This window comes from Scleropages formosus, chromosome 1, assembly GCF_900964775.1.
Source record: "Scleropages formosus chromosome 1, fSclFor1.1, whole genome shotgun sequence".
Taxonomy (NCBI): domain Eukaryota; kingdom Metazoa; phylum Chordata; class Actinopteri; order Osteoglossiformes; family Osteoglossidae; genus Scleropages; species Scleropages formosus.
In genome coordinates this window covers 31,792,748-31,807,162 of record NC_041806.1, presented here as the reverse complement: position 1 = coordinate 31,807,162, position 14,415 = coordinate 31,792,748, and the positions used below count along the sequence as shown (strand labels likewise).

At 52.7% G+C, this 14,415-nt stretch overlaps 1 protein-coding gene across 2 annotated transcripts in view; it reads left to right on the top strand.

Moving 5' to 3' along the window:
- The window catches only part of fut8b (fucosyltransferase 8b (alpha (1,6) fucosyltransferase)), a 68,763-nt gene that overhangs the window by 36,752 nt on the left and 17,596 nt on the right, over positions 1-14,415 (top strand). For both annotated transcript variants that reach the window (XM_029254247.1, XM_018735263.2), the window contains exon 2: positions 5,096-5,700. In XM_029254247.1, coding sequence (XP_029110080.1) covers positions 5,498-5,700 — 203 coding nt within the window. In that variant the 5' untranslated portion in view covers positions 5,096-5,497. The remainder of the gene's footprint in view (positions 1-5,095; positions 5,701-14,415) is intronic.

The window sequence follows — 14,415 nt, the reverse complement described above, 5'->3', positions numbered from 1 at the left end:
GGAGAGCAGGACAGATCGGTAGGAAGCTCTTGTCGGCAACGCACAGTCCAACTTAAATGCTTGCAGCTCACAGGCGACACATCCACCTGGGTTGTGTTCTGCCGTCGTTTCGAAGCGGTGCAGAAAACGGCCACGTCGACGGGCTGGCCAGGATGCGGGTGGATCCCGTCCCGCTTGGAGTTCGACAGCAGGAAGAGGGGGTGTTATGATGTATGATGGAACGTGTGGCTGGAGGCCCAGGGAAGATTGGAGAACTGGCTGCTATTGTTATGCATGGCTCCATTTATTAAAGCTCTCTCTGCTCCCAGTGCCCGGAGGAGCCATGTGCAAATTAAATGAACACATCAGGTATTTCATTTAGACTTGGAGTGGCCAAGGTTTTCGCTCTCAATCGAGTTTTTCTTAAAACAGAACATTTGTTCAGTTGCCTGGTGCAGTACCACTCTCGGAGCTTTATGTCTGCTCCAGTTTAGGAAGCAAGATAATGAAATGCAGTGAACCGAGGGGCTTCGGCAGTACAGAAGGCAACGTATAAATATACATATATGTTTTAATTTTGTAAAATGCAGTCTGCGGTACTTGTGGTGTAGCTGTTGTCAGGGGAAGGTGAAACTCGGGAACACTCAAAGTCGAACGGGGTCAAAACAGTGAAAACTTTATTATTATTGACTGTGCTTTACTTGAGACCTTTTGTCCGTGGTGACTTACTGTCGGGTTTGCATAGTAAGCTGCTCGCAATCCTTTATCCATTTACTGTATAAAGCTGGAGCGGCACGGTGCAGCCGCTCCCTCGCAGGGCCCGGGTGGCGGGCAAAACGTGCGTTCAGTCCGTGTGGAGTTTGCGTGTTCTCTACTTGTCTGCGTGGATTTTGTCTGGGTGCTCCGGTTTCCACCCACAGTCCGAAAACATGCAGTTCAGGTGAATTGGTGACTTTAAATCGTCCTCTGTGTGTGGCTCCCCTGCAGTGGATTTGCGCCCAGTGCTTCTGACATAGGCTCCGGTTCACCGCGACCCTTCTCAGGACAGGTGGTTTCTGAAATTGGATGGATGGATGGATGGGGCTGGGTAACTTTGGCAGTAGCAGCTTAGGGTGAGTTCCTTTGCTCAAAGGTACTACTTTGGGTACTACACCGGGCGGCACGGTGGCACAGCAAGTAGCGCTGCTGTCTCACAGCACCTGGACGGTACGAGTGGACATGGGTTCGATCACCGCTCAGACTCTGTGGAGTCTGCGTGGGTTTCCTCCAGGTGCTCTGGTTTCCTCTCACGTTCCAAAAACATGCTGTTCAGCTACCCCCATAGTGTGCGAGTGACAGAGAGAGTGTGTTCCACTGATGTATGGATGAGTGACCCAGTGTAAGTAGTGTATCTAGCAGTGTAAGTCACCTTGGTGAATAAGGTGTGTGGGCTGTTAACACTACATAGAGTTCATTGGAAGTTGCTTTGGAGAAAAGTGTCTACTAGGTAAATAAATGTACATCGATTCATTTACTTGAAACTTTTCACCAGAGCAACTCACAGTGTTAAGCTAATTACAGTTATTTACCCATGTATTCAGCTGGGTTATTTTTACTGGACAAATGTAGGGTAAGTACCTGGCTCAAGTGTACTACAGCAAGAAGTGGGACTTGAACCCTTGACCACTGAGCACAAAGGCATCAGCGCGAACCAGTACGCTGCTTGCTGCCCCTCAGCAATTTTAAACATTGAGTTCATAAACGAAATAAAGTCCGCTGTTCCGGTGTACAGCGTCGTAGGTGTGTAGCTGCTATGTCTTGGTAATAGACTCTCATTTTTGTATTTGTTCAAACCATACAACATTCTTGTCTTAAAGCTAAATACGCTTGCGGAGAAACGGGAGGGTTGGCTCCCTCGCGTTCGTCGCTGGGGGTGAAGAGAGCATCCCGGTCGGTCCTGCTGCTTTCAGCTCATGGAGGTTGTGTTTGATTGCTGGTTTATGTGCTTTGTTTATTTGTTTCCCGCTTGCTCTGTAAGCACAGCAGGCCCGTGGACCAGCTCTGCTAGAAGTCCTGGCTGGGAGCCTGCTTTCTGGCAGGGGCATCGGGGAAACGATTCGATCGGCGCGCGGAGTAAGCAAACGCGTGGGGAGCAAGACGTACCGCTACCTCGAGCGCGGTCCCTTCTGGTAGCGATGGGACGGTTTGGTTTGGTGGGGTCGCGTGACGGGGATCACCGGCACGCAACGCGTCCGCTTATTCGAGATTTGTGCGTCTTCGCATTCCCGGCACGAAACGCCGTGTTTGTTTATTCGTTTATTTATTCTTCAGGCAGCATCTCGCACAGAGGAGCGCTAATGGGCGCGCAGGCACAGCGCGCGTGCACGGCGCATCGTTATCGACTTGCGGCACGCTCTTCTCCCGACTCCGCGGGTTTGCTCCCCCGCAGCTCTGGAAGCGTCAGGAAGAGAGAGGGGACGTGAGAAACTCTGGAGGTCACTCAGTCGGAGGAGGGTTTCCACGACTTTGATCAGCGGGTCACGTGACGCCGTCACGTCTCATAAAATTCGTACCCGCAGCATCTGTCGCCCGTCGGGCGTCGGCACTTGGCCGGAACGAGACGAGACCTCTGCCCTCGTGCCGCATTACTGCGCGAACATCCCGAGAGCTCGGGAAGACTGCGGTCCGATCGCCACGTTCGCTGCGGCATCCCTCAGCCCTAATGGCTCCCAGTAGGGCGCTATAAAAATACACACCGGGATCTCTCGTTGCAGCCGGTGCCGCACGCAGCCACACGTATGGTTCCTGCACCTCAGACGCCTGTTTTTTTTTTTGCATAGGTGTTGGGAGAACATAACGCTTAACGTTTTCTCTTCCTCCAATTTGCAGTGCACGCATTGCTCGCCTAATGGGGCTGATTAGTTCTGCGAAATTGCCGTTAAGCCAATTCCTTTAGTGCGGGAGGTCAGTTACCATTATTTTTAGGAAAATAATAATTGGCATTAATTTTGCTTCGAAGCGACTTACAATGTTGGTCTTACCAACCAATTATTTGCCGATTTGTGCAGCTGGGTAATTTTACTGGATCAATTTAGGGTAAGTACCTTACTTGAGGGTACTACAGCCGGAGATAAGATTTGAACTTGTAACCTTTGGGTTGAAAGGCAGTGGCTTTAACCACTATGCTACCAGCCATCCCTGTATTTGTTCCTTGACTAAAAATATGCCCCCTAAAATTAATTTAAAAAAAAATACTATAATAAAAGGTGTTCTTATGCATAGTATTGATCACGCCAACATGGCATGGTCCGAACCGCTTGTCCCACACGGAGCCAGAGCCTAACCTGGCAACACAGGGCATAAGGCCGGAGGGGACACACACCCAGGATGGGACGCCAGTCCGTCGCAAGGCACCCCCAGCGGGACTCAAACCCCAAACCCACCAAAGAGCAGGACCAGGACCAACCCACTGCGCCACTGCATATTTGAAAGTAGAATATCGAGCCTTTAATATGTGCTCACCACAAATGTCCAGGAACGATTACTCCAGCAGGTACTGACTCCTCCAAAGGGGCCGCAGTGACCGAGTCCTGGACCGGTGTCTGCAGAGCGCTTGCAGTACACCACACGAAAGTCCATTACAGGCCAGCGAGTGCTTCCGGCCGTTCCGGTTTCCCTCATCACCACTGATGGTTCTGCTTCTTGATCCCTCAGACATATTATCTACGAACACCGGCACGCTCCAAGCAGCGACCCCAGCCTCGGACAGGTTTTCCAAACCCGGCCGCGGTTTGCATATAAACGGTCGCCTAACCTCCGTCACCATTATGTTATGGACGGATATTTATAGTAAATAGGGCACTTCTCCCTTTAGCGTGGCCCAGGGCGACTTCTGGTGCCTTAACCGCGTATGTTGTAATGCCAGGGTGATGGGGCACACCTATAAATACCCTTGCTGTGGTCACCTCCTCGAGGTTAAAGACAGAAGAACCTACCTCACTTATGTGGAGCACAGTATTTGTAACTATGCCCATGTGCATTATAGTATGTGGATAAAACAAAGCGACACACCTACCAGCACAAATCACACTTGTGTGGAATGTTCCCTCTTTTTTTTTTTTTTTTTTTGGTCCAGTGATCTTCATTGTTACAGTGATGTTTTACTTGACCTTATGTGCCTGTTTCATTTATTTGAATGCCCCGCTAATATTTGCACGCGGTGATGAAGACCAGGGGCACGCATTCGTGTCCGCGGTGTGGAGTTTCATCCCGCGAAATCCTTCGTAAGTCAAAAATATCGTTAAGTCGAAAATATATTTAATACACACCTCCGCGTGACAGACCGAGAGATGTGGATCGCTGACCCTACCCGGCATCGCGAGAGCGTATCCCTCCCTATATTGCTTGCCGGAGGAAAAATTAAAATTCGAAGTACGGTTTCCACTGAATGTCTATCTCCAGGTCACCGTCGTAAAGTCGAAAAAAATCGTAAGGCGAACACCGTAAATCGGGGACCGCCTGTAGTCTCAAGTGGGTGTGCTGGGCTAATTTGAAACAAAATTAATAATTGTGTCTTTGATATTTTCATCGACCACAAGTCCCATAAAGGGGTCGCGGCCCTCCAGCCCGAGGAGCACGTCACGTTGAAAGAGATGCATTTATGCTCCAAGTGTTCCAGAAAGGCCGCCGACATTGTCCGAGAGCACAAAGGTGGTAAAATTGAAGCACTTTGGAGAACACACAGCTGTGGATGTGAGCAATATCAACGACCGTTCGGAATAATGATGACAAAATGCGTAAATAACAGAAGCTGGAGATGTTTGCCCTCATTTCAAAGTGCTCCACATTTCCATACCGCAAACAAACAAACTCGTCGCGATATTCCTCCCGTTGGTTGTAATTACCTTTTAAAGTTTGGGAGATGGAGTGCATGGGGGATGGGAGCCGACGGCTCGTTCGCTGTTAATTTTTTGAGTTTGCCCGAGCTTTCGAGCGGGCCGCGTGCCTCGAGGCTGCAGCGGTTCCCAGTGCGCGCCGAGCTCCTCCCACCCCCCGCGCCCCTATCCAGGCTGCACACCCCGTCCGGCTGCGGTTTTGTCCTTCCTAACGGACGTTCTGTCTCCGTGTTTCGGAACAGGGAGGAGCGGACGGAAGAATCTGGAGGAGGACGGGGAGCCAGGGAGGCCACCGGGAGGCCGGGTCGTCGCAGATGGCCGGGGCGGAGCCGTAGACCCACGGCGCATTCGCGAGGACAAAGAGAGGGGTGGATCAGCAAGCGGTTGAAGAGGCCAAGGATGAGGCAACAGCTGGCACCAATAGAAAGGCCATGAGTTAATAGGGGGGTGGGGAGAAAGTGCACCGAGCGACGACCCACCCCAGGCGTTTATCTGAACCCCACCCTGCTATCCCCTCTCGAGCTGTGGTCCTTCCCCTGCCACCCAGCCTCCTCCACCCTCCCCCGCAGCAGCGAGGATGCCCCTGGATGTAGCCTTGTGACAGCAACGCGCTCAACCCTCGACCGTGCCCACTTGGGGGAAAGATGCGCCCGTGGGCAGGCTCCTGGCGCTGGGTGGCGCTGGTGCTGCTGGCCTGGGGCACGCTGCTCTTCTACATCGGCGGCCACTTGGTGCGCGACAACGAGCATCCCGAGCGCTCCAGCCGTGAGCTCTCCAGGATCCTGGCCAAGCTGGAGCGCCTCAAGCAGCAGAACGAGGACCTGCGGCGAATGGCCGAGTCCCTCAGGTAACCGCGTCTGCCCTCCTGAACGCAACGCGTCGGGTGTTAAATTTCCACTTGTGTGGCCAGGGTTCCGCGCCGAGCGAGCGAAAGCGTAGGGAGAAACGGTCTCCCGGTGCCGCTCCGTCGGGCCCTCGTCCGCTTCGTGTTTGTCGTAGAGAGTCTCAGCCGGAGGGCCAGCTAAAGTGGAGCAGGATAACGTATTTAATAAAAATGTGTACATTTATTCATTTAACTGATGCTCGTGATTATCAAAAGCTGCTTACGTTGCCGCCACAGGAGGAGATAAAAGGGCAAATCGCATACGGAGCGCGTCTTGACGTTAATCCGCGTGACGGAATCGCAGATCTGCGCAAAGTGGCAGAAGGCGAGTGACGCGCGCACGCGCGTATTGGTTAAAATGTGCCGAGGGAGAGGGCAAGGATCGGGGTGAAACGAGAACTGTGCAAATGAGACATAATAGCTTCTCAGAAACACCCCGGGAATCAGTTATTTTACCCAGCACTCCTCCGTGCCCATTGACTTTGATTGGGTTCCTCTACTCGAAACCTGCAATCAAGCGCAATCTGGCGTCGGCGCCCGTGGCCCCCAGCGAGCAGCCGAGGTGGGGAGCTGTGATTGATGGGGGCTGCGCGCGCGGAGGGTTCTCGGTGTGTTTGTCACCGCCAGGTGACACCTGGCGCCCCGTGACACCCTCCGTCACACCCCCACGGACACCCTGTGCACGCGCACCCACTTGCTGTGTAATCAGCGTGTTTACTTTGAGAGGCAGCAGGGCGGTGCGAAGGGAGGGGGGGAGAGTGCCCTCATTCAGAAGCGAGCATATTTTTACACGGAGCTCTTTTAGGGCGACGCTGATGGTTCCCGTTGGAGTCGGAACCCTCCTCACGGAGGAATGTCGTTAGATAGATGTGATACGGGAACCCGCTCGCGCATCCCTTTGAGCACACGGTCAAGTGCGTGTTTTCGGGCGCGGGTACGTACGCACGCCTTCGAACGTCACGCTGCGGTTTAGGCAGCTACCGCCACTGGAGGGATCCACGTCTAAGTTTTATAAAAGAAAAAAAAAAAACGTGAAGGGAGTCCCTCAGGATGCGCACGCGAGTTGGAGGCATTCGGAGTGCAGCGGCGTGCAGGGTGCATTGCGGAGTGAGGACCGGGGCGGCGGCGGCGGAGGAGTTGGTGGTAGGGATGGTTGTCGTGGAGATGCTGTCACACACCTGATTAATGACCCTGATGCTTCAGCGCGAGGGGCGGCGGCTCGACGGTGCTGCCCGGCGAACTTCTCTGGGGCGAGAAGCCCTCGAAACGAGAGCTTCTCGCTTTGCGTCAGAAGCCCAAATGGGTGCGGTGAAGGCGTCTGCCATCGCCGAGATCTATCGCGCCCCGGCCGGCCTGGGGCCCCGGCACTGACAGACATGACTGATAATGATTGCGTCGTGGAACTAATGAAAAGAAGAGCGAACGAGCGACAGGATGGCTCCTAGCTCCAAACCTTCTCCTCCGGAGCTGCCAGTCATCCAAAGTCTCCTCCGTCCCCCCGCCACGAGCTCACGTGCGCGTGCGGGGACGATGACGTCACCGGCCGGGCACCGCGGCTGGATCGATGCGCGATGGCAGCCTGAAGGAAAGGCACGGGGCGCGTCCCCGTGAAGATGCATGCGGGCTTGTCTTCGGATGAGTTGACCCAGTGGCATCTCCTGCAGCGGGAGCAGATTGGAAAAAGCGTTGATGAGCGGGTTCGCCCTTCTCGGATGAGCTCGGTGACGGCGGGGGAAAAACACGGAAACGCATCTGCTCGTTCGAAGATGTGCGAAGGCAGGATTCTCGGCATTTCCCTCTTTATCGACGGCAGGCCCGTTCTGAAATTACTGCCGAGTAACGCGTCAACTGGAACGTCTCCGTGTCTCCGTCACTCGAATGTTTGTAATACGGGGAGCCGGTGCGTTTTCCTGCTTGGCCGAAACTTTTATTCAAAGCAATTTAGAATTTCGGGCATTTCACCTGTGCGGCTCCGTGTTTTTTACAGCGGTGATTCGGGTTAAGTACCTCGCTCGATGGAATCGAGGCGCCTCCCTGGACTCGGACCAGCTGCCTCGCAAGTCTTCGTCCTTAACCGCCGCGTTACCCGGCGACGCCTTTGAACGCGCTCTGGCACGCGGTCCTCTCGAGCTTGGAAACGTTCGACGGAGAACCGGGGAGGCACTCGCGGCAAGTGCCTGTGAGTGGATCTTTCGCGGGCGAAGATGCGATCTTGAGATCTGCGCGAGCTCAGACTAATTTTAGTGAAAGAAGAAAGTCAGCGGGGAGTTTCTGGGCCATGCGATCGCTGACGGTCTTGATGTTTATTCCACTCTGCCTGCGCAGGATACAGCAGGTGAGGCACTGCTCGTTTTCACAGCAGCGAAACCCCTCTGGGAGAGGAGGGTGGAGGTCACAGATGGGCATCCGCTGGCAGCAGCACCCCCCCTCCCTCCCCCCCCCACGTCATCCAAACGCCTCTGATAACAAACAGGCAGAGTCACTGGAGTGTGTGCCATAAGGCTGGAAAGGCTATGCTTATTTGCAGTACGTGTCCCCTTCGAGCTGTCCAAGGTCGCGGGATGTTTGAGCCAGCTGACCCCCCCTCGAGCCGCTGGTGGGCCGTGACCCCCCCCCCCCCCCCCCAAAGAGAGTAAACACAGCACTCTTCCTTCAGCTGCAGCAGAGTCGCCGCAGGCTGCAAATTTCTCATATCAGTCGCAGTTCACCGTGCAGTGCAGTGTCCTCACGCCGGTGATGCTTCCTCTAAAGCAGTGGCCTTATGTAGCTGCTCTCCTGTTCACACGTGTTCCCTGTATGGAGGGTCCCCGCTCTGCATTGTTTCATGCATGTATTTCTCTTTACGTTTACATTTATTTATTTAGCAGACCCTTTTCTCCAAAGCAGCTTCCGATGAACTCTGCATAGTGTTACCAGCCCACACACATTTATTCACCAAGGTGACTTATACTGCTAGATACACTACTTACACTGGGTCACTCATCCATTTATCAGTGGAACACACTCTCTCTGTCACTCGCACACTATGGGGGTAGCTGAACAGCATGTTTTTGGAACGTGGGAGGAAACCAGAGCACCTGGAGGAAACCCACGCAGACTCCACAGAGTCTGAGCGGTGATCGAACCCATGTCCACTCGTACCGTCCAGGTGCTGTGAGACAGCAGCGCTACTTGCTGTGCCACCGTGCCGCCCGGTGTAGTATCCAAAGTAGTACCTTTGAGCAAAGGAACTCACCCTAAGCTGCTAACTGCCAAAGTTACCCAGCTCCATCCATCCATCCAATTTCAGAAACCACCTGTCCTGAGAAGGGTCGCGGTGAACCGGAGCCTATGTCAGAGGCACTGGGCGCAAGTCCACTGCAGGGTAGCCACACACAGAGGACGATTTAAAGTCACCAATTCACCTGGAGTGTGGGAGGAAACCAGAGCACCCAGACAAAACCCACGCGGATGCGGGGAGAACATGAAAACTCCCCACAGACCGAGCAGGGATCGAACCCAGGTCCTCTCCCACCACCCGGGTGCTGTGAGACATCAGCTTGTGATCATGTCTTTCTGTACAACACTTTAACCCTTGCACGTACACAGAATACCACAAAATGGTTATTTCACGAGAAGCAGTCTTTCTCACGTGATACAATAGGTGTGTAATGACCAATTCCAGGGGGGTGCGGTGGCGCAGTGGGTTGGACTGGGTCCTGCTCTCCAGTGGGTCTGGGGTTCGAGTCCCGCTTAGTGTGCCTTGCGACGGACTGGCGTCCCGTCCTGGGTGTGTGTCCCCTCCCTCTCTGGCCCTACGCCCTGTGTTGCCAGGTAGGCTCCGGTTCCCTGCGACCCTGTAAGGGACAAGTGGTTCAGAAAGTGTGTGTGTGTGTGTGTGTGTGTGTGTGTGTGTGTGTGTGTGTGTGTGTGTGTGTGTGTGTGTGTGAGAGACCAATTCCATATGTTGCTTTAAAGGAAATCATGTGTAGCAGAAACACAGAAGTAGTGCACGTGCAAAAATGAGGGAACCCCAAGCTGCAGTGGTTCAACTAAGTAGGTAAGTAGAATGAGGTGTGTGAATCAGTCATTTATTCATTCACATAAGTTTATTTTAAGGTTTAACACTTAGATTTGTTCATTTTTATATTTCATACAAGAATAATGACCATCCATATAGGGTTCACATACTTTCCGACAGTGCTGTATGTTTTGACACCCACAGATGGAAGCTGGCAAAATTAATAGTTCGCTAGAAATGTTCATGTTTTACTGAAACAGTGTCCTTTATAATTTTACAAAGGGCAGTTTCTGTATCACCACATGTCTCTATTACACTGCACTTCAGTGTTTTTTCCGCATCAGGTTGTTTTTCCCCTACTTCCGCTCCTTTCAGTTCACTGTGCTACCGCAATGTTCATACAGCATCCAAAGAAGTTCTGCAAGTCCATTAACCGGTACTTATAATTCAACTGGTAAAATAATCGAGAATGGGGGGAGGGAAGGATTTCAAGTGATGGGTATGGAGTATGCGGTGTATAAGTGAAAGAGAGCGTGTGTTCCGCTGATGTATGGATGAGTGACCCAGTGTAAGTAGTGTATCTAGCAGTGTAAGTCTTTGGGTGCTCTGGTTTCCTCCCACAGTCCAAAGACCTGCTGTTCAGATTCACCCATAGTGTGTGTGACACAGAGAGGATGTATTCCACTGATGTATGGATGAGTGACCCATCGTAAGTAGTGCATCCTGCAGTGTAAGTCACCTTGGTGAATAAGGTGTGTGGGATCATAACACTACATAGAGTTCATTGGGAGTCGCTTTGGAGAAAAGCATCTGCTAAATAAATAAATGTAGATGTCAGTCATTCACTTATGTCACATTAGACCACATTAAGTTGTATCAAAACCCTTAAGTTTCCGTCGCTGGTGTCAACTGACTGGGGATTTAACTCTTCTGGATTAGACCGCGTCGCGTAGGACACTGGTTCCAACGTTTCGCTTCCCCTGTTGGAAGCATCTTCAGGGAGCTGCCACATCTTGTAAAGACTGGACTGCCTCTCCAACCTGTAATACGGAAGGTACAGCGCGAGTGGAAAACGCAGCGGGGGCACCGCCTATCCGGACCGCCCGCCGCGACCTCCAACCCGGTCCCGCCCATAATTACTCCCACCCTCGTCGAAAACTCCGGTTCGCATCTAGCCTTCGCAAGATGTGGCAGCTCCCTGAAGATGCTTCCAACAGGGGAAGCGAAACATCTAATCCAGAAGAGTTAGATCCCCAGTCACATTAAGTTTTGCATAATTTCTTGCACCCCATAGATCGTGTGGCTTTAAGCAGCGCTTTTTGTTGGTCCAGGTTGGCATCACCTGGCAAGGACCATCTCCACACGTAATGTGGTGCAATCCACAGAGGCGCGTTTGCTGCGGTCTGATGTATTTTTAGCTGGATCAGGCAGATGAAAAGTTCCTCCGAAACTTTGCTCCAACACGCTCGGTGTGTGGCGTTCGCAGCCTTCGCCGGTGTCCCCATTACCTGATGAGTTCCTGACACGCAGTGCTGGCAGGTTTACGTACCTCAGATCGTACAGTGATCGCGTGCCGCGGAGATCCAGAACTAGCCTACCGAGCCTCTCGCGTTCGCTCAATTAGGAGCTGAGCCATAACAATAAGTGGGGAAAGGGTATCAAAAATCTGTTTATTAAAATTTATTAAAAGCACAAAACAAACGGCGCAAGCAAAAAAACAGGCTCGGAGAATGAATAGCTCCTCGGACGGCGGTAATTAATTTTCCGTTGTCTTTCACACAAGCTTTCCAACGGCGCTTATACTGGTGTCCCTCCGAGTTGGCATCTCTTCCGCTGGCGTGATTGGGGGGGGGGGGGGGGGGGTATTGTTGCTGTACTCCTTACAGAGGCTGAAATTTTAGAATAATCAGCTCATTGTATTTGGACTCGTTCTTTTATAAATTACTGCAAAAGTCCCAGGGAAAAAAAAAACCCAAGTATTTTGGGAAATCTACAGAAGTGGCGTATAGTATATTTCTGCATCCTAATAATGGACTAATGTGGTTCCTCAGTTTACAAACAAAATCGGGATCGGAAGCCCGTTCGTAATTCCATTCGTTTGTAAATCCAGTCACATTTAGAACAAATTCGCAGTCGATACGTGTTTTCACAGTACTGGTATCCCTCAGGTTATTTGCTGGTTAGGTTGAGGGAAAACCTCAAAATAAAAAGCTATAATAAATCAGTAAATTTCTCTGAAACTTGCTTCATTCCTATTTTTCTGTTAACCTCAACCAAGTCAATTCAAAATGATTGAAAATGGGGGGAAAAAAAAAAAAAAAAACCCATCATTTCCAGAACTTCTCAGTCCTCAGCCGACTGGTCATATGCAGCGTTTGTTATTGATCACCGACCTGCACCTTGTTATTGATCGCGGCCTCTCAGGAACACCAGACACAAGCTGTGAACGCTGTGGAATTGAGTCAAATAAAGTCAGTCCCGCACTCCTGTACTGTCTTGAGTACATTTTACAGCCTGCTGATGGCTTGTTGGGCCAATACGTCATTTTCCTTCCACGAGAGAGACAAAAATTTTAGAAAAAATTGTCCGGAAAGCGTTCGCCTATCTGCAATCGTGTTTGTAAGACGAAGAGGCGGAGTAACCGAATCAAGTAACGGAATTCAGCCGGTTTGACGTTAAAAAAAAAAGCCGAACGTGTAGCAGAACCACACGCTAACTTTAGGGGGCTCGACGCCTTCGATGTTTACGCACCTTCGAGAACTTGGGGAGAGCTCTCGGGAGGTACCGGGTTCACATCTCGTTTTGAATTAGTTCGCGGGCTGCGCGGCGCCGCTATTTATCCACGACTTTAGAAACCGGACCGAAAAAAGGTTGCCGGTTCAAGTCCCTGCTGTAGCACCCTTCAGCGAGGTACTTAACTTGAATTGCTTCGCTAAAAAAAAAAATATATAAAAATCCAGCTGTATAAGTGTGTGAAGTGTAAAATCGTAAGCTGCGTAAATTGCTTTGGCTAAAGGTGTCTGCAAAGCTAGAACCGCGAAGGGGGGGAAAAAAAGTAATGTTAAAGCTGGCTCTGCATTGTCAGAATAAAGAAAGGCGGTTGATGGAGTGGCTTGGTGTGGGAAACATGGCGGGTGCAGGAGGCCTCCGTGGTGGGGTTACAGCCCGCGCTACAGATGTACTTGGAACCTGATAGGCGCTAATGCGAAAATGGGACAAAATCCCTCCCTAAGACCCTAATCATCATCCCATCTTTTCTCACACTCCTGCTCCCCGTCTCCATGATTGAGCGCCGCGTCCTCGTGCGCCGCAATCAAAGTGGTCTTGCGGCGGAATCGGTGAACCGCGGCGGGTGGCCGGCGCGGCCCGCTAATGCCGTCTCCCGCCGAGCGGCAGGACGGTGCCGCGGCCTTCCAGAGCGGAGAGAACCCGCGGGGGAGGGGGAGCGCGTCCTCTCGCGCCGCTGCGGACCGGTGCCGCTTTCCGCATTGACATTATTTATTACCCAGCAGCACCTTGGCACTGCGGTGACCTACGCGGCGGACTCCGTGGCAGTTTATACAGCGGGACCTTTTCTCCGGTAGTTTACGCTAAGAAATGTGCTGAGGACTAAAGCTGCAGTTGCTTTCCTGGGATTTGAACCCTCAACCTTTTTGGATCGATCCCAAGAGCAGTTCCTCAACCCTTTTGTTGGCGATACTTCCGATGCTGGGCTTCTGCAGGAGCCGGGCCACAGCGACCACAGAGGCGAGCGCCTGACGGTCTCCGAGGCGTCGCAGCCGCAGTGTCAGGGCATCGAGCCATCCGCTGCCAACGCCGCATCCTCCGGCGGCTCGAGCGCCGACCGGCCGCCGGGCGACGCGAACCGGTCCCGTCGGCTGATGAGTCCGCTCGGCACGGCGTCGCGCTTGGACTTGGGGCCCACGTGTGACCCTTGGCGTGCTGTGTCCGGCCAGACGTCAACACGGCGCAGGCCCAGGTACAACCAGGAAGCGTTTCCGTGGGAACAGGAGCCGTGTGCCAATCTGTGCCCCCCCGGGCTGTGTGCTAAGTGGTCCCTAGTCAGCCACTCGCTCACCCTCCCGCCGGTGTTTCTCTCCGCTCCGTTTTCGAAGAAGCTCCACTTCTACGGCTGTTTGTCTCACTGCGGCGAGAGTTCCATCCTCTCTGAGAAAATGCCATCCGCACGCTGTGGACCACGGATGCGCTTACGCGCAAACAAATGTCACTTCTTTCACTAAGTGGGCCGTGTCAGAGGGACACGTTCTCGAACGGCCCTGTTTGCAGTCGCAAACCAGCGGGTCCGTCGTCGGGAGGGCCGGAGACGGATGGCGCGACAGCGCGGTCGGCGTTCACGCGGCGTTAAAAATTGCGCTACGCCGCGAGGGGTTGTTCGCGCCGGGCTGGCGGAGAGGGCTGTCGGTCGGGGTCTCCCCCCACACCCGAGGCCCATCTGCGCAGGAAGCGGGATCGTTGATTAACCGCGATGCTGTGCTGCAGCTCGCCTGCAGAGGGTGCTCCTCTATCGTGGGGCAGGCCACCGATTTCATTCCTGCCGATGGTATTATTTAAAAGAAACTGCTCGATGAATTTATGGCAGGACTCTAAAGCCGTTCAAAATCAAATATACGCACGATGCCTGAACTTGACAGTAGGCGGAAAATGTTCACTCGTTAACT